An 18,539-nucleotide genomic window follows, 5' to 3' on the forward strand; every position below is an offset into this window, starting at 1 on the left:
GCACTTTGGCACGCGTCCACTGCGAAGCGGCCCGTGATTGGCTGGTTTGACTGCGTCAATCACCAACGAGAGCGGAGGGGGGCGCGTCCCACAGTTTCACCGGCCGGTGTTTGTCGTCGCCGAGCCGGCCTGCGAGGCGGCGAGGGCGGGGTGAGCAGGAGGAAAACAGCCTGCCGGCTCCAGGAGAAACCGGCGCATTTAAGGCTTTTTTTTCCTTCTTTTTTTAGATTTTTCTCTTCTTCCTTAAAGTTACCACCCCGCCCCTTATTTCTGCAAAAACATTTAGTTTCTGACGTGAAATGAAAAGAATATTTTCCTGGATTCCATACAGCGCAAAATAATGCAATCCGGGAAAATAGTCCTGCGGTGCAGGTTTATGATTCAACGCTCCCTCAAAGAGTTTGCATTCGTATGACTCTGCTTTACTACTGGTACTACTCTGCCATTGGTGTTCTTGTGTACTCTTGGTGTATGCTTTGTTTACATAATACTGGTGAATTGATGCACATGCAAGCATCATGTCTCTTTATTAAGTAACTTTTTTTTTGACCTACACATTGTTGGAAATGTGCAGGTCATGACAATGTTGTCACAGGCTGTTTTGATAGCTGCATCTATTTGTATTTCAGTGGTTGGAGGCACCTGAATGCCTCTTTTTCTAATCTATTCCAATACATCCGCCCAACTCCAGACACTTACAGTCTATTGCTCAATTTCCTCCAAGCAAAATGTTATTTATTGCGAGCTGCAAACCACGCGAGGCTGCTGTAGCGCTGTTTGGTATCTCCCTCCACGCAATGAGACAGGCGAAAGACCAACACGCGTTATAATGTGCCACTTTATTAGAAAAGTAAAAACTCACTTTAATATTTTATGAAGGTTAATATAAAACATTACAATCTTTTGCATATCTGCACTGTCACACTATACTTTATTATATTCATTTTTAAACTAAACCCTGTGCTTTAAGAACATACAACGTTGGCTACAGCTGTCACAGCAGTATTGGCCCATAATTGAAGTGAAGACAATTAACAAACAGCATCTGTATCCGAATGGAAAGCAGGAACATTTTTTGCATCCACAAAGTACAACGTGTCTGTGATAACCATCTTTTTTTTTCTCAACAAATATACTGTAGGTCACATTGGAACAACATCAGAACGGCAACAGAGTATCTTACACATTTACATCTCCATTCTTTATCTGTTTGTGCGATAACGAACATCTGCCTCCATCAGTGTGTACTGTAACAGTATTCAACATACATATATATATATATATATATATACATATATATATATTTATATCTCAGATCAGTGCTTTCTCTCTGGATAAAGAAAATGTGACACATAAAGTGACAACCAGAGCAAAACAAAAGAGCAGAAAGGATTAACAGCTCGGGGAGCGTCTCAGCTGTCCGACGTCTCTCATGCGGACAGTAGTTGAGCTGTTGGTGCATTGTCCCCCTCACCCCCTCCCCCATTATTACTCCCTGAGCCCCTCAAAACTGGACATCAAAGAAGAAAAGAGAGGTCAGTGACGGTTAGAGGACTGACTCAACTGGAGGGGGGGAGGGGAGGGGAGGGGAGGGAGGGGAGGGAGGGCGGACCTAGTTGTGCTTCATCCCCCTTAAACTGGAAACGCACGTTTTAGCATTGTGTGTGAGGAAGGGGGGGGGGGGGGGGGGTGTATGGTCTTTGGGAGTCCGTGTCCATTCGAAGGAATCGTACTGCCTCCCCCCCCCCCCCCCCCCCCCCCCCCTCTCTCTCTCTCTCTCTCTCTTTTTCTTACTCTCCCAGAGGCTCCTCTCTCTTCCCCGTTAACTCTCCTCTTACTTCCCCAAGTTGCTGATTTTGGAAGGAGAAGAAGAACCCCCCCACCCCCCCACCCCCCCGTCCCCACCCCCCCGCCCTGCTGCTTTGCACCACACGGCAAAAAATAAAAACAAACAGAAAAGATCAACAAGAGATCAAAGAGTACCACAATATTTGTTTTCATCTCGTATATCAAAGCATGCACTTCTTTTTTCTTTTTTTTTGATCAAGCAGGAAAATATTTGCACCAACAACACAAAGGTACTTTTTTCATGGCAGTGGGGGGGAACTTCTCCACCGATGGCGTCCATCCGGAGGAGAAGCAGTGCAGTGAAACACACAGTGACACGTAGTTTACATCCGACACGGGAGGCTCCGCAAGGCTGGCCTCTATGAACACGTCCCTCATCTTCATCACAGCTCGTCTTCATCACCTGTCATCCTTCATCACAACTCGTCTCCATCATCTCTCATCCTTCATCACCACTCGTCTTCATCACCTCTCATCCTTCATCACAACTCGTCTCCATCATCTCTCATCCTTCATCACCACTCGTCTTCATCACCTCTCATCCTTCATCACAACTCGTCTTCATAACCTCTCATCCTTCATCACCACTCGTCTCCATCACCTCTCATCCTTCATCACAACTCGTCTCCATCACCTCTCATCCTTCATCACAGCTCATCCTTCATCACCTCTCATCTCCATCACAGCTCATCCTTCATCACCTCTTGTCTCCATCACCTCTCATCCTTCATCACCACTCGTCTCCATCACCTCTCATCCTTCATCACCACTCGTCTTCATCACCTCTCATCCTTCATCACCACTCGTCTTCATCACCTCTCATCCTTCATCACCACTCGTCTCCATCACCTCTCATCCTTCATCACCACTCGTCTTCATCACCTCTCATCCTTCATCACCACTCGTCTTCATCACCTCTCATCCTTCATCACAACTCGTCTCCATCACCTCTCATCCTTCATCACAACTTGTCTCCATCACCTCTCATCCTTCATCACCACTCGTCTTCATCACCTCTCATCCTTCATCACCACTCGTCTTCATCACCTCTCATCCTTCATCACCACTCGTCTCCATCACCTCTCATCCTTCATCACCACTCGTCTCCATCACCTCTCATCCTTCATCACCACTCGTCTTCATCACCTCTCATCCTTCATCACTCTCATCCTCATCACTCTCATCTTCATCTCTAATATTTTGTTTCTATGTCTTCTTCTTTTATTAATGTTCCCCAAAGCTACATGGAAAAGACTTCTCAGTGCAAAGCGGGTCGAGGGGGGTCGGGGTCAGGGGTCGGGGGGAGGGGCAACCTTCCTAAATGCGCCCGCTGGTAGTTTTTTGTTTCCAGCATTTATTTTTACTCTCTATTTTTTATTTTCCTTTTTACGTCTGTAGCTCTGTGGAAGGAGGACGCAGCAAAATACGACTTTCTTTGTACAGAGAAACCTGACCAGTAAATATCGTGAATGTTGAACCCTGAATCTGGAGTCCGAGCCCTCCGTTGTTGTCGCGTTGCGGCTTTGACTTGAGACCAGGAAGCAAATCCCGACGTCCCGTCACATGATGGCGAAACAGCTCCACAGCGTCCAGTGCAACAAGATCAGAAAGTCTCACAAAATCTGTTCACTCATTTCTAAAAGCACCGGATGAAGCCTCCTTATTTTGGACCCTCTTTCACTTATTATTTCTTTAAAAATATTCTTCTTCTTCCACTTTTCCCAGTAGTTTTATTTTTATTTTTGTGAAACCTGCCCCCAAACTTCCACAACCGCCTCGAGGCCCGATCGCTCGACCCGGCAGGAACCCGCCAAGTGCACTCTGAGGAACAGCGGCCCTCAGCAGAACCACGCGGGGTTCTTCTGGGAGAACCGGTTTCGGTTCAAGGTAGAACCTCAAATAAAAGTTCCACCTGGAATCCTTTGAGCGGGTTCTACCTACACTCAGAACCATCTGTGAAAGGTTTCTTTTGGGGGGGGGGGGGTTCTGTATTACAGGCGTTCTCTTTTAACAGCAAAGCTTTCGACCTCTTTGGAGAACTTCCATAAAAAGGGTTCTTTGATTGTTGAGGGAAGCCACAGTCTCACCGGACCTTCTGGCCACAGATGTTTGTCGAACCCGAGCGAGGGATGTTGATTGAAGGTCACATTACTGAGCAAACGTTCGGCGGCTATCACGTTATTGATCGCTGCTAATGAGTGGAGGCCACGTTGTCGCCGACGGGGGACTTCGGCCTCGCACTCGCTTCCGCTTTCATCGCGGCGACAGATGATCGGCCGTGTTGGAGGAGAGCCGCTCAGGAACACTGTTTCAGGTGTTTGCTCAGGCGGAGCGAAGTACCCCAAATCTCTGTGACATCCATCTGCTCGTGTTATGAAAGCCGCCTCCAAAATGAGGTGTGTGTGTGTGTGTGTGGGGGGGGGGGGGGGCAACAATGCGCCTCATACTCCAAATATATATAGAATATTTCTTGCTACTACTATTTTCAGTGTGTTTGCACAATGCATGCACATATTTTATTTATTCACACACACACACACACATATATATATATATGTATATATATTAAAGTGTGTTCTACTACACCACATACTCTTTAGAGAGTACAGTGTTCATATCAAAAATAAAAACATTATGGAAAGCGATGCACAAACAGGTGATCGTGGTCTTTTTTGTTGTGTTGTTGACTTCTTGGTCCACATCGGGCCTGGTTCTGAAGCACGGACCAATCGAAGGGGAAGTCAGAACCTGGATTTAGACCCTGTTTGTACCTGATGTGGTCACAGAATTTGATCCTCCTGATGTTTGGCCCCGTGTCTACGTACAGGAGGGGGGGGGGGGTGGTTCTGTCCGCCGGCTACAGGCCGGTGACGTACATCTCCATCCCGTCATTGAAGGTGAAGATGGTGGTGGTGCTGGAGCTGCTGGCCCCTTGCTTCACGTCGCCGATGCTCTCGTAGAAGTTTTCCCCGCCGGGGGGGCCTCTGGCGGGCGGCGCCGGGGGCGGCTGCGGCTGAGCGGGCTGCTTCTTCCTCTTCAGGGTGGCGGAACCCCCCGCCGCGCCGTTGCCGGTTCCCGCCGGCTCCCGCTTCCGGTGGGCGTCGATGGTGGCGTACGCCGGGTCGGACTCGGCGGGCCAGGACCGGTCAACCACCGGCTCGTAGCCGGGCTCCTCCTGGGAGCGCGCCTGGCCCTGCTGAACGCCCCGGCCCCGCCCCCGGGAGCCCCCGCCGAAGGAGCGCGGGAGGGTCTTGGAGCCGTTGTTTTCCACGGGGGGTTTCTTCTTCTGGGCCTTGCACACGATGGAGTAGGTGTCTGCGATCTGAGGGAGGAGAGCAGAGCTCCGTCACTGAGCGGAACCGCTGACTGCGCACCCGCATTGCATGTTACACGCCTTCCATGTGGTAATATTGGAGTTTTGGCCAGAAAGACTGTAAGGTCACTATTTATCACCGCACACTGATGAAAGTATTGCAATGTTTGTGCAGCAGTAACTGGGGAACATTCACAGAAAATAAATGCTTTTTATGCATTACAGTTTTTATACATTGAAAACACACAGAAAGGAAATTATTTGTGCAATCCTGAAAACCAGTGGACCTCAATGAGATCAACCAGGATCCCTCTGTGTACCGATCCGGGTTCTGTTTAAGGTCCTGCAGAGGAATCAGTTGAGCAGCACTCATGTGATTTCATGGGCTAATCCGTTAGTTGATCCCAACCAAATAAAATAAAGGCGCTTCTCCGTAACGAATCGTGCAGAAAAAAGCACCACTCTTCAGTCTTGTGTTCACCAGTCTTGCGCTCACAGGTTTCTTGGAAATGAGTCACTCGCCGTGATCGGAGAGCAGACAAACGGCGTAAAGTGATCTAAGTCGAATGAGAAACCACAGAGAGGGAGCAGCCCGATGAGCCGAAGCTGACTTCACATATTCATGTACCTGTATCCGTCTGCATGAGAGTCACACGTAACCCGCGTGACGCATAGGAACGAGACAACACCACGCTCCTGTGAGGTTCTGTGCGTGCGTGCGTGTACGTGCGCGCTGACAGCCCGCTCCTCGCCGTAACCCGACCCCGTTTTGACAGAGCGTTTCTGCAGAGTGACGAGTGAGTGAGGAGCCAGCGGTCGGACTTTGCTCTCCCGATCGTTTGCTTCTGACTGAGGCCTGCTGCAACGTGCATGTGTGCATGTGGAAGGGTGGGGGCGGGCGGGCGGGCGGGCGCGCGTTTCTGTGTCAGAATTCCACGAGGGCAGCGGAAGAGCGAGAGGATTGTGGGCCATGGCGATGTTTACCCACCTCGTTCACACCCACACCAGCAGCATTGACTCTGCAAACTCTCCCTCCCACACACACACACACATACACACACACGCACAGGCACGCACACACGCACGGGCACGCACACACACGCCTTTTCCACTCTCAAAAAACAGAAAGGCGAGAGCGCAGAGACAACGGCCACGTTTTTCCGTGCGCTTGCCTCGACTTTGCTTCTGATGTTGTCTCACGTAACCAAAAAAACTCCAGAGAAACAAGCGCAAACTCCGGAACTTTTCTCTCTCTGTGTGTCTGTCTCTCTGTCTCTCTCCCTCTGTGTGTCTGTCTCTCTGTCTCTCTCCCTCTGTGTGTCTGTCTCTCTGTCTCTCTCCCTCTGTGTGTCTGTCTCTCTGTCTCTGTCTCTCTGTGTCTCACAGATCTTCAGTGACCCACATACGCCGCCCCCCTCTGGTGCGACCTCTCTTGATAAGCAAAAGGCCGCGCCGTACATGTTGCAAGTGGTTGCACACACTGTGTGCGTGTGTGTGTGTGTGTTTGTGTGTGTGTGCGCTTTGGTGCACACAAAAATTTGCAGCTCTGTGCAGCGGAGGAAGGAAGTCACAAGGTGACGGGGATTTCAAAACTGGGCTGCAGCTGTTGAGGAAGCCTGAGCATTGTGTGTGTGTGTGTGTGTGTGTGTGCGCGCGTGTGTGTGTGTTTCTTTTGCGCCGCTTTCTGTTGCGTCTCCTCCGGCGTTCCTTTCGCTTCTCGAGAAGTCGCTTCTCCTTCTCTATCGAGAGCAAACATGGCGCACGCCTCCAGAGCGGCCTTCAGCCGGCTGCGAGCGCCGTGATTGGTCGGGGGAGGCAGCGCCTCCTCGGCAGCCTCGAAGGGAGCCGAGCAGAGGAGGAGGGTCGGGGGGGGGGGGATTTAACACCCTCTGACGGCTGCAGCTGACAAACTCCAGAGGATGTAAAGTATACTGGGCACGTTAAGGCAAAATGGAAAACACAGCGAGTGGCAGAAAACAAACGGAACGTTTGAGAGGAAGAAATGGAGCATAAACGAAGCTCAATTCAAAACTGCAGTAGATCCTGTTTCCTCTCTGGCTCGTTTTATCACACAGGAGTGAATAACAACAATAACGTTATTGCCGTGGAGATAAGCCCCCCCCCACCACGCCCTCCGAGCGCCCCGAGGTCATCACGCTGATAATAAAAAGAGAAACTCATGACAGGGCCTCAAACCCCCCCCACCCGCTCCAATAGGACTCGTATACTTACGTCCAGTGAAGGGCCGAGACAGGGGGGGAGTTAAGGTGGGGGGGGGGCAGCGGATTGTTAATGAGTCACCAAACCCCCCCCATAAAGTCGTTGATGGATTCATTTCTATGTTTCTACGTAACGAGTCGTCGCTGCACAGAGAAACGAAGCCGCTGACGTATCGTTTTGTCTCACAGCGAATGGAGACGGGTAGATGAGCAGGATGTGGGTCAGGAGGGGTTGGGGGGTGGGGGGGGGGGGCATGTAACGTGACCTCTGGATGTAAGCAAACCCCCTCCCCCCCCTCGTGACAGGCGGGTCACAAGGCGGCAGTGTTATGACGGGCGCCCCCCCCCCCTCCCAACAGTAAACAGAGACACACATAGCTACCTCCTTTGCGGTCGGGGGCGACGGGTGCCCCTGCAGGCTGTCTGCGCGCAGTGGGGGCGGGTGCAAGGTGATGATGTCATCTTCCTCCGGAGGCTTCCAGATGTACTGCTCCCCGTTGCCCATGAACACGGCCTCCTGGGGGGGGGGGGGCACAGTGTCGCAATTAGGAGTCTGTGTGTGTGTTTGTGTGTTTTCAGCATTTGTTTTAAAGGTCAAAGGCCAGATCTCATTTGGATTAATGTTGATTGCTTTGATCAAAAAGTGACGCTCGTAAAGCTTTTTTCTAGATGAGTGCTGCTCTGAGACCTTCCCAACATCCAGTTATATTCATGTTGCTATAAAGAGTTCCCAACCAAACGGGAGGGTGTTTCATGATGAACGAATGTAATCGATGGCTTCTGCTGGAGTGCCAAAGAATGTCGGCGCGGTGAAACAAAAGTTAATCAGTTCCTGTTTTTTGGGGGCTGGGACCAACTTTTCCACAAGGTTGCTTGCAAATGTGATCCAGCCAAAGACAACGGACAAATAAAGAAAAAGAAAACTTACTACATTTAACAAAACACATTTGATCAAGCTCTTCTAATTGCATTTTCATTTATGATCAGTATTAATATCTATTATGAGTAAGTGGTAAAAAAAAAAGAAAGAAGCAAACTGGACTTAAAATCGAACAATAACAAAAGAAGGAACTGCTCCGCTTTTACGTGACTGTGTGTGATTGAAAACCAATTAGGAAGCGATTAGAGGGAACGTCGCGCAGCACGAGGATGATTAAACTTTTACACGCTCCTCCTGTGCAGCGAGAGTAACGGGAGCAAGCGGCGAGCAAATGGCTGCAACATGTGAACATTGTTTTATCTGCACGCCGGCTGCTGGCTACCTGTTGGCCTTTCCCAGATAGGCCGGCTGATAGATGCACACGCACACACACACACACACACGCGCGCACGCACACACACACACAAGCTGCTTGGATGCCGCCCAAGCTCTTACATAATCCGCTCTTCACTCTGGCCACTAACACCATGCGCAGCACACTGCAAGAAGGCCAATGGGGCGGGAGAAATAGACACAAACACACACACACACACACACACACTGAGCGTTTAACAAGCAAATATTAAAAGTCACGTCGACAACTGGGCCGACATCCAGAGCCAAGATTAAATTGTGTAAAGAGTTGTACCTGTCTAATGCCAAAACACACACACACACACACACACACACGCATGCATGCACGCACACACTAAAGTACCCACATGCATGAAACAGGGATATGTGTGCTAGTGACCCCACAGGAAGGGCAGTTCGCCATCCGATCATTGTTCCCTCTCAGACCTTCGCCGAGGCCTCACGGACGCTTCCCAGTGGATTCTAATAATCCGCAAAACCTCCAGAACAAAACAGCGGTTAATCAGCCGGGAGACTTTGTGTGTGTTTCATAAATAATGTGCAGCAAACGCACACTCGCGCAGACACTGGCCGTTTGAACGATAAAGCGTTTTAAAGTCAGTAAAAAAAAAAACCTCCAGTCCCCCGGAGCTGTTTTGTTTTGGGCAGGGCGCCCTCTGCTGGGCCTCGCTGGCAGCGGCACTGATGTACCTTGGGAAAGGAGTGCAGGTGAAACGTCTCCGGCCCTTTGCGAGGAAAGTCCTGGCCGCGGTGCGGCGGCGGCGGTGGCGGTGGCGGTGGCGGGGGGGCGGGGGGCGCCGCGGGAGGCGAGTCGCTCACGCTCGACTGGCCGTCGGACTGACCGTCGGCCCCGGTGTTCTCCTTCCGGTTCACCTTTAGAGGCAACGGGGCGCCGGGGAAAACATTCTCTTTCAGTTAAAAAGAGACGCACAAGCCGCCGTTCAGCCTGCGCTTCCATTTCACCTAAAGAGGTGGCGCAATGATCGTAATTCTTCCCGAGATGCGTCACATTCAGGGCTTTTTAACGCCACAGTACAAACGACACCACCGCGTGCCAGCTGATCCACGTCTGGCTCAGAGAAAGAAAAGAAAAAAAACACTCGGGTCACTGAGCCGGCAGGAGCGAAGGGGCCTCGGTACCTTTCGGAACTTGCGTATGGACGCGTACTCGGCGGCGGCGGTCTCTTGGATGGCGAGCGAGTTGACAGAGGACAGCGGCGACCCTTTGACCCCGTTGCCTCCTCCCGCCAGCGGCGCGGTGACGGTGCCGTTCCCTCTGCCTCCCTGCGACGTGGAAGACAGAACAAAGCAAAAGACAAACGCGAGGCGTCGGTTAAAAGCAAATGATGGCGCAGAGACACCGGCTGGTGACGTCATCACAGGGAAATACAGGAATAACTCTAATGTGGTGGTTCCTCCTGAAGGAAAGAGGTTCTACCAAGAACCATCTGCTTCTGAAGAAAGATTTTCTTTGAGGAAGAACGTTTTCAAGGGTTCTTGTTGGGTTCCACCAACAACCACTTTTCCTCAAAAGAAGCCTTTTGAGTCCCTGAATGATTGTTAAGAGCATCGGCGTTGGCTCCAATAATAAGGTTCTCAGCAGACCCTTTAGGGAGGGGTTCTACCAACAGGTTCTTTGATAGAGCCACCTGGGTCGGTTCTATAAAAGGGTCCTCTTAGAAGCCCCTGGGATAGTTCTTGTTGGCACCCTTGGAAGGTGGATACACGATCCTGAGGTGGAACCATTACACAATAAAAGTGTTCTCAGGAGAACAGGGGTTCTGCGTGGAACCTGTGAATGATTTTTCTGTGCCACCCTTTTCATCGGCTTCTGTAACAACAACAGGAACATGAAACATTTAAATAAGGTCACTGGTAGAACCTGTATGAAAAGGTTATAAAAGGTTCCACCAGGAACCAAAACGGAGTTCAGTGATGCCGGCGAGCTGAAGAACCCAACGTGGCTGAAGTCTGTCCTGCAGGCTGTCAGATCTGGACGTGTGTACGTACGTTCGCGGCCCCGCTGCGAGCTCCGTTGGCCTGCGTGGGGGGGCTCTGGGCGGCTCGGACTGACGCCGGCGTGCTGCTGGTCGTGGTCGGCGGGGGCGGCGACGGCACCTTGGGGGCCGCGTCACCTTCCCGGACCCCCACGCTCTCGTACAGGCCGTCGTCCAGGCAGTGGGTGGGGGTGGCGTTGCTCCGGATGCCCACCTCGGTGTAGGTGTGGTCTCTAGCCTCGACGGCCCCTCCTCCACCGACCCCCCCTCCCCCTCCCACAGCTCCTCCCCCACCCCCTCCCCCATCTCCCGCCGTCTCGCCTCCCCCCCCCTGGCCAGACGCTTGGGGACTGGTGGGGATCTGGGGAAGCTGGCGCCCGTGGGACGGCCTCAGGTCCGTCTGGGAGCGCCGGCTGTGGAGGAGCAGGAGGTCCATGCTGGCAGGACGGCTCTTGCTAACAGCTGCACGGATGGGAAGGGGGAGAAAGAGAGGGGGAGGAGGGGGAGAGAAAGACAAGCGTTGGATGGGGGTGGGACGAAGACGAGCAGCTTGGGGTGGGAGGGGGGGGCACTTACAGTTTCCGTTGCAGGGGAAGCGGTTGATCTCGTGCAGCCGGGTGTCCGACTTGCTCATGGAGTTGAGTTTGGGGTGTCGGAGGGACCCCTGCTGTCGCACAAGTTTCACCGCGTCACACAACGTCTCACACAAACTGATATTCCCTTGGGGGAGCAAGTGGAAAGAAGGGCGGCCGGGGGGGGGGGGGGGGGAGAGGGGGGGGAGGGTTGTTGAGGGGAGTAATATGAAAGCATGTCTCACCATATTTACAGACGTCCCCTTCTCTCCGGCCGGCGGGTGCTTGCTCTTGCTTTTCCTGAGCGAGGAAGGTCGACGGCAGCCGGTGGACAGAGAAGGAAGACACACACACACACACACACACACACACACACGCCAGTTAGATAACCATCAACATCAAACTCTCAGGACGCCCTCCGCTGAGAGAACCTCAGCCTTCTTCTCATGACGTCAGCCCACCCTCTGCAATCAGAGAGCGGTTCAACGCTGGGCGGAGACCCCCGCCACAGGAGAGTGGGGGGTCTCCTCTAGCGGAGAGTAAACCTCCGTCCTCGTGTCTCACGTCACATTAGATAAACAACGCACAATCTTTACGTTTTTGTTTGTATTTTCATAAATTCATCACTAATGACCCAGTAACTCTACCAGCGGTTTAGCGGTATAAGATCTCTTTAACAGGGTAAAACCCCACGACACAACAGCTTCTAATAGTTGTATTAGTCACTACTGCATGCTGGGTACAGAGCGAGAAGTAACTCTGTTGCTACGTGAAAACAAGAGCGATCCAGGAGGAACAAGGAGAGACCAGAGATGCACCAACACAACTTGTGCCCAAAGAGAGGAGCTGTTGCAAAGTCTGTCGAGCCGCCGGTGTTGCCTCTGGTGGCAACACTGGAGGCAACACCGGCAATCTAGAGTCCCCAATCAACCTGATCCCCAGAGCACGTCTTTGGACTGTGGGAGGAACCCGGAGAACCCGGAGAGAACCCACGCAGACACGGTGGGGGAGAACATGCAGGCTCCACGCAGAAAAGGCCACTGGGCGGAGTGGAACCCGGGACCTTCTTCACAGATGTGCGTTCTTCTAATTAACATCCATGAGCCGCTTTGACGTTTTCGACGTTTCGGCGGTTTGACGAAGGGGTGGAGGGGGGGGGTGGAGGAACAGAGATGATCACTTTCAGTTGTTGTTGTTGTTGTTGTTGTTGTTCTCCCTCTCACCTCTGGCAGCCGACGCAGACGAGGACGATGAGGATGGTGACCACGAAGGCGGAGGCCGCCGCGATGGCCCCCAGGAGCAGCAGGTAGGTGAGGCCGTCGCTCTTCTCCTTGACGTCGTCCATCACAGCCGGCTCGCCCTCCCTCGCCGCGCTCACTCGCTTCCTGCTCGAGTTCGAGACGGGAAAAAAAGACCTGCGAGAAGGAAGAAGGAAAACGGGACGTGTGAAGCGACGAGAAGCGACGAACGCTGCAGAGAGTCCGGCTTGTGTGTCATTGAATGCGGCTCGCGTGCGTTTGTGTGCGCTTGGTTCTCCTCTGGCCTTTTGTCACTGTCTCTTTTCCGATGCATCGGCTTCTATTTTTGACTCACGGGCAGAATAACGCACAGGAAATAGAACAACGTACAAGCGGCTTCATCGCGCTCTCTTCTTTTTGTTGTTTTAAAAAAAGATCAAATGATTCCGTTGAAAGCATTTCGTTTTGAGTAGCCAGAGAGATTCTGCCGTTAATTTAATAGGAGGAAGAAAAAAAAAAGACACGGCTCGGCTCCCCGGAGTGATCCAGGCGGCCGCTGTACTCCCTTCTTATTCACTCATTTACTTCATTTATTTAAACGTGATACCGCCAACAAGGCGGCGCCCTCTTGCACCTCGAGTGCGTGTAGCTCTCTGACACACAAGGCCAAACAAACACACACACACACACACACACTTCACCTCAGTGACGCCAAGAACATGTGCGTATGTTCCTCGACTACTGGATTAGTTGAGATTCAACCAGAGCCTGTAAACAGGAAGTGGAGTCAAATATAGCGTAACGGCGCTCTGGGGCTCCTACGAGCTCCTGAGGAAACATCTGTTGTTTAAAATAATAATAGTAATAATCTCCCCATGGGGCCTGGATGGGTCCGTGGCACCTGTTCTATTTGAGGAAAAAGTCACAGAACACTTGAGTCTTGGTTGGAACAGAGAACGTGTTCCAGACGGCGAGGAAACGGGTTCTTACGCGTAGAAACCCGCGTTCCGTCATGAAGTGAGACAATGGCGACAATGTGGTCGCAAGTATTAGATTATAGAGACAGCTGAGCATCAACTGGGGGAGCATGGAGCAGGGGGGGAGAGGGGGAGAGAGGGGGAGAGAGCAAGGGGGGGAGGGGGGGGGGGGGTATTCTGGAATGTGCCACCATAGAATCTGGCTTTCTGTTTCTTGGAGATAAAACTGCATCTTCTTCTTTTTCTTCCTCCATGTCCTCTTTTCTCAGTGCTGCTCTTCCCTCCCTCTCTCCCTCCCTCCCTCTCTCTCCCTCCCTCTCTCCCTCTCTCCCTCTCCCTCTCTGTCTGTCTGCCTGACCCTGCAGATGTGTGAGGCGAATGAATTAGTGCAGCAGAGGCTTCAGACCGCGCTTTATGGAAGAGACAGACAGGCATGAGAGCAACGCTGCTGTTAGAGGGGGAGAGAGGGTGGGAGGGGGGGAGAGAGGTGATGAAAGCACAGACAGGTGGGAGAAGACGAAGAGAGCAACGAAAGGGGGGGGGGGGGGGGCGATAAACAGAGGGAGGAGAGAGAGGATGAGACGGGGGCGAGGGCGGGGAGAGAGAGGAATAGCGGGGAAGGCTGGGCGACGAGGGGAGGGAGGGGGGGAGAGGGGGGGAGGAGAAGAAGGGGCAATGGAGGCAGCGGCGATGAGAAAGAGGTCATCAGCGGCCTGATTCTGCATGTGTTCTGTCGGCCCCCCCACTTCTGAAATATTCAGAGGAGAAACACATACGGGGGGGGGGGGCGCTTTGTTTCACAATGTCTCCCCGCACGCACACACACACACACACACACACACACAGACACACACACACACACACACACACACACACACAGACACACACACAGAATGTGGAGCTCAGAAGTAGCGAACAAGAATCCGAAGGAGGAGGAGGAGGCAGGTTTTTTTTCCCAAACGCCCCTGCAGCTCGATGAAGAAGACGAAGAAGAAGACGATGAAGAAGAAGACGATGAAGACGAAGACGAAGAACAGGAGCAAGATTGTTTCAGAGCGTGAAAGAAAGAAGAAGAAGAAGAAGAAACCAGCCCGTTGGGGATGTCGCCTGTTGATGCCCGCATGCTGCTGCCGGTGATTATGCTACAGATGTCAGTGGCGTGAAGATGATGAAGAGGAGGAGGAGGAGGAGGAGGAAGGGTGCAGCGCCGGTTAATGGCGTCGGTAATGAGGTCAAACTGAGAGCTGCGAGGATGCGCTGAGGGGCGGATGCAAAGCAGCAGCAGCAGCAGCAGCAGCAGCAGCAGGATGCAGCGGTGCAGCGCGACCACAGGGTGGAAGGTTTCCTCCGAGTGATGGGATCACGCACACACACACACGCACACACACACACACACACACACACACACGCACACGCACACGCAGGCTGCTGAACACAACACCCCGGCAGGTTGTTGTTCTGCACAAAGTCACTGTTGCACGATGAAGGAAGTTGGCTGCGCGCCGCCTCGTGGCGCCTCCTGATCGGCTCTGAACAGGTTGTTGAGCAGATTTCTGACTGGTAGCGTTTTTTTCCTGCGGCCCCCCGGGAGACGGTGAAATGCTCCCACGTCAGCTGAGCCGAACCCCCTTTAAGTCTTCATTGAGCTCAAACTACTCCTGATGTCACTATTTGAACTGTGTCCTGAATCGGTCCCTCAGTGAGGACATTTGCAGAGGAAATTTTGTTTAAATGTCTTTCTGGCCTCCGAATAACCTGATTTCAGTTACATCTCGTTCACATTTACAGTTACATCCTGTTACACCGATGGATGCATTATTTAGTGGCGACGAGTCTCACTGAGAGAGCAGACTTCAGAACCAACGGCGTTGAGCGCTGCAGGAAACATCGACGGAGCAGCTTCACGTGAAGAACATCGAGGTCAGCGTCAGCGTTTCTCAGGTGATTCCCCGCAGGCTTCTGAGACGAAAGAGATCCGTACAGCTGCTGTGGGAGAATTTCGTTTTACCGAAATGCATTATTAGTATTGACGGACGCCTTCGTCCGTGTTGACTGAGAGCGGGGGGACATTTCAATAAGACAAATTCTCCCGCGTGAAGAGGAACGCTGCCTCCTGCTCCGAGATTCCCTGAAAATATGATGTCACAGCAGAGTTGTTTGAAAGGATAACGTCCATAAACTGACCACGTGTCTCTTTTAGAGGCCTGTCAATCACAGTAAGCCCCGCCCTAAAGCATCCCCTCCTTTATGGTCTGTTTGTAGTGCTAGTGTATAACAAACATTCTAAAATAAGTATTTTTATTTAACAGGAAGTGATATTATTGGTCAACAGGTTTCACAGCTGGTTTCTTTTTAAAGTTGCCTTGTTGTTTGTTGATGAAGGACCTGTCAATCACCATGTAGTCCCACCCTAAAGCTGTTTTATGGACTATTAGAGACCTGTCAATTAGCATGTAGCCCCGGCCTAAAGCGTCCCCTGCTTTATGGTCTGTTTGACTCTAAATGGACCATAATTCACTAAATGAACATCATGATGTGTTGAAGAAGACTTTAAACTAGAGACTGAGACCACAAACTCATGTTTACAATGAGGGAATAAATCAAGAGGGAAGTAGAGTCATTTTCTCATAGACGTCTATGGGAGCAGAGGAGTCGCCCCCTGCTGGTCACTGCACAGAATGCAGATTTTCAGTCACTTCACGCAGGATTGTATAGATTTGTGAACCCACCACTTTTTATAAAATACGAATAAATGAAGTTAAACTCACTTATACACTTTAAATGTTGCCGCTGCAAGGAATCGTGGGGGGCCATTATTTTCTTTCCTAAAGGAAGGACTAATGGTTCTAAAGCTACAAAAGGAGCTACGAAATAAAACATTTAAGCCCTATTTGATTTTGTGAAATGATCTGAAACATTTCCGGTCTGGCATCAGTTTCAACTTTCACACTGAGACATTTGGATGTACGGCACACCCCCCCCCCCCCCCCCCTTTCAAACAAAGTCCATGCAATTTTCCTAATTGTAGCTGGAGATTCAGAGGGCCGATATGTTTTCATCATCTTCTGGAGCACAGCTTTCATTCTGCCATCACATCAGGACAAATCCAACTAAGTGATTATTATCAAGGGCAACAACGGAGAGGCGGAGGGAGCGGGTAGGAGGGTGTTCATCGGAGGCCTCGGAGAGCTCGTTTCACCCTGGTGGAGAGCCGGAACCACGTCACGCCCGGCCCCCCCCGCGGGACACCACCGCGGCAACGCGAGTGACGAAGCTCGGCCGCTCTGATAACCTCACGAGCGATAAAGCGTCTTCCGGCGAGCGCTGAGCGACACGAGAAGCAGCAGCTAAGCAATTGCCTGCGCAGACGTTTCAAACTGGACTCGAGGGGGAGGGACGTGGACGAGGTGAGTCAGCCGCCAGGCCGCGTCTCCGCCCCCCCCCCCGCCGAGTCTCGTTTCATCCGTCAGGTGATCAGGAGTGCTAGCCTGGTTAGCTTAGCTAGCAAACGTCCACAGAAAATGTGCCATTTCCTCCTTTTGAGCAACATTTGCCCAGAAGTGTTTAATCTGTTTAAGGAAATTAATGACAAAAATAAAAGCCACTGTTAGATGCTTGAAATTGACTTAAATAAATAGTCAGATAGACGATATTTATTGAAGTAAATGTCAAGCATGTTGTTTTATTTTCCGTAACGTTTGCTCACCTTTCATTGGCCCTCCATCCTCAAAGCCTGTTATGTAATTTGTATGTGAATAAATGATGGCTGTGTGTATTATACATGACTGCACTTGGACCGGCTACGTAATTGTGATGCTATTTCTGCTCCTGCAGATGTCGGCCACGTTTGCATCGTCCAGGAAAGACCCAACAGATTCCTCTTCTTCAGATGTTAAACCCATAAACATTTGTAAAAAAACCCACTTCTGTCCTCAGCAGAGGGCGGCCGGCAGCTCCACTGCCGGTAGCTGCCGGCCGCGCACGCACACGCGTGTGCTCTGTCCGTCGCACACATGCGGCGCGCTGCCACGGCCTCCGGCGGCCTTGTTCTACCCTCCGTCGGGGGGCTTTGACATTTCACTCGTTTGCCTCATCCTCTTTCCGAACATAACAAAAGACAACAACACAGAAAACCCCAAAGGTTGCTGGGCGGATTGCTCTGTTTCAGGACTGGAAGTGTATGTGTGTGTGTGTGTCTGTCTCTTAACCGCTGAGTGCAGGATGTGCGATGATAAAGTGAAAATAAAACTCTGTTAGGACACAAACCGTGAAACCCGAAGCTGAATGGGAGCAGTTACTCACGGTGTGTATGTAAATTGTGAAAGGGAAGTGTGCGTGTGTGTGTGCGTGTGCGTGTGCGTGTGTGTGTGCGTGTGCGTGTGTGTGTGTGTGCGCGTGTGCAGAGGAGGCCGTGCAGGTGAAGCTCATCAGGAACAGGAGGACACAGTTTGTTCTCGCTGTGCTTTGTGGGTCCAGGGAGGACGGTTCCGATGAGAGACGCCACAGTGCGGATCCCAGAGACCGAGGAGAGACCCCCACACCCCCCCCCCCCACCCCACACACACACTTGACTCGACTTAATTAACCGGAATGAGTCCGGAGCAGTATTCAGGACTTCAGATGTATCCTTATGGGATCTCCGTCTCTCCGGCGATGACTTGCTGCTCATTACTGTGATGACGCTGTGAGCTCAAAGCGCACAGACAGAGGGCGGTTTGCTGCGGCGCCGATGCATTATGCATGCGAGTCGTCGCGAAAAGAAAAATAAGTAACACCAAAAAGCCGCCTCGTCGAGAAAGACTCCCCAACAGCGGAGAGTCTTTTCGCTTCAAACGTTCACCAAAGGGTTGAGGACGGGGGGAGAAGCGCGCGGGGAGCTTCTGAGAACTTCAGCTCCCTTCTGTGATCCACAGAACGAGTCTGACACGCAGATACATCCAGCTCCTCTTCTCCTTCTTCTCCTCCTGCTTCTTCTTCTGGCTTCAGATGCATTATTCATCTGTGTGCCAATTTGGAGGAAAACCTCTCGGTCCCCCCCCCCCCGCCCCCCCCCCCCCCCAGCGAGCAGCAGAAAGAGGAGG

General features: G+C 51.8%; 1 protein-coding gene across 16 annotated transcripts in view; it reads right to left on the bottom strand.

Annotated features, from left to right (window-relative positions):
• Positions 1 to 820: 820 nt before the first annotated feature.
• The window catches only part of LOC144383664 (uncharacterized), a 29,729-nt gene continuing 12,010 nt past the window's right edge, over positions 821 to 18,539 (bottom strand). Inside the window, exons 2-12 of one of the 16 annotated variants that reach the window (XR_013451095.1) lie at positions 12,467 to 12,658; positions 11,489 to 11,543; positions 11,248 to 11,338; positions 10,685 to 11,133; positions 10,467 to 10,505; positions 9,815 to 9,958; positions 9,365 to 9,547; positions 7,763 to 7,897; positions 2,566 to 5,170; positions 2,483 to 2,516; positions 821 to 2,383 (exon numbers count right to left, since the gene is read on the bottom strand). Coding sequence is in view for 6 of the 16 variants with exons in the window: in XM_078082127.1 (XP_077938253.1) it covers positions 4,706 to 5,170; positions 7,763 to 7,897; positions 9,365 to 9,547; positions 9,815 to 9,958; positions 10,467 to 10,505; positions 10,685 to 11,133; positions 11,248 to 11,338; positions 11,489 to 11,543; positions 12,467 to 12,588 (1,683 nt within the window). In the remaining 10 variants the exon portion in view is untranslated. Of the gene's footprint in view, positions 5,171 to 7,762; positions 7,898 to 9,364; positions 9,548 to 9,814; positions 9,959 to 10,466; positions 10,506 to 10,684; positions 11,134 to 11,247; positions 11,339 to 11,488; positions 11,544 to 12,466; positions 12,659 to 18,539 lie in introns of all 16 variants that reach the window. The other 15 variants (XR_013451091.1, XR_013451084.1, XR_013451089.1 and 12 more) reach the window with 15 other exon arrangements.

The sequence above is a fragment of the Gasterosteus aculeatus genome, chromosome 2, assembly GCF_964276395.1.
Source record: "Gasterosteus aculeatus chromosome 2, fGasAcu3.hap1.1, whole genome shotgun sequence".
NCBI classification, from domain to species: Eukaryota; Metazoa; Chordata; class Actinopteri; order Perciformes; family Gasterosteidae; genus Gasterosteus; species Gasterosteus aculeatus.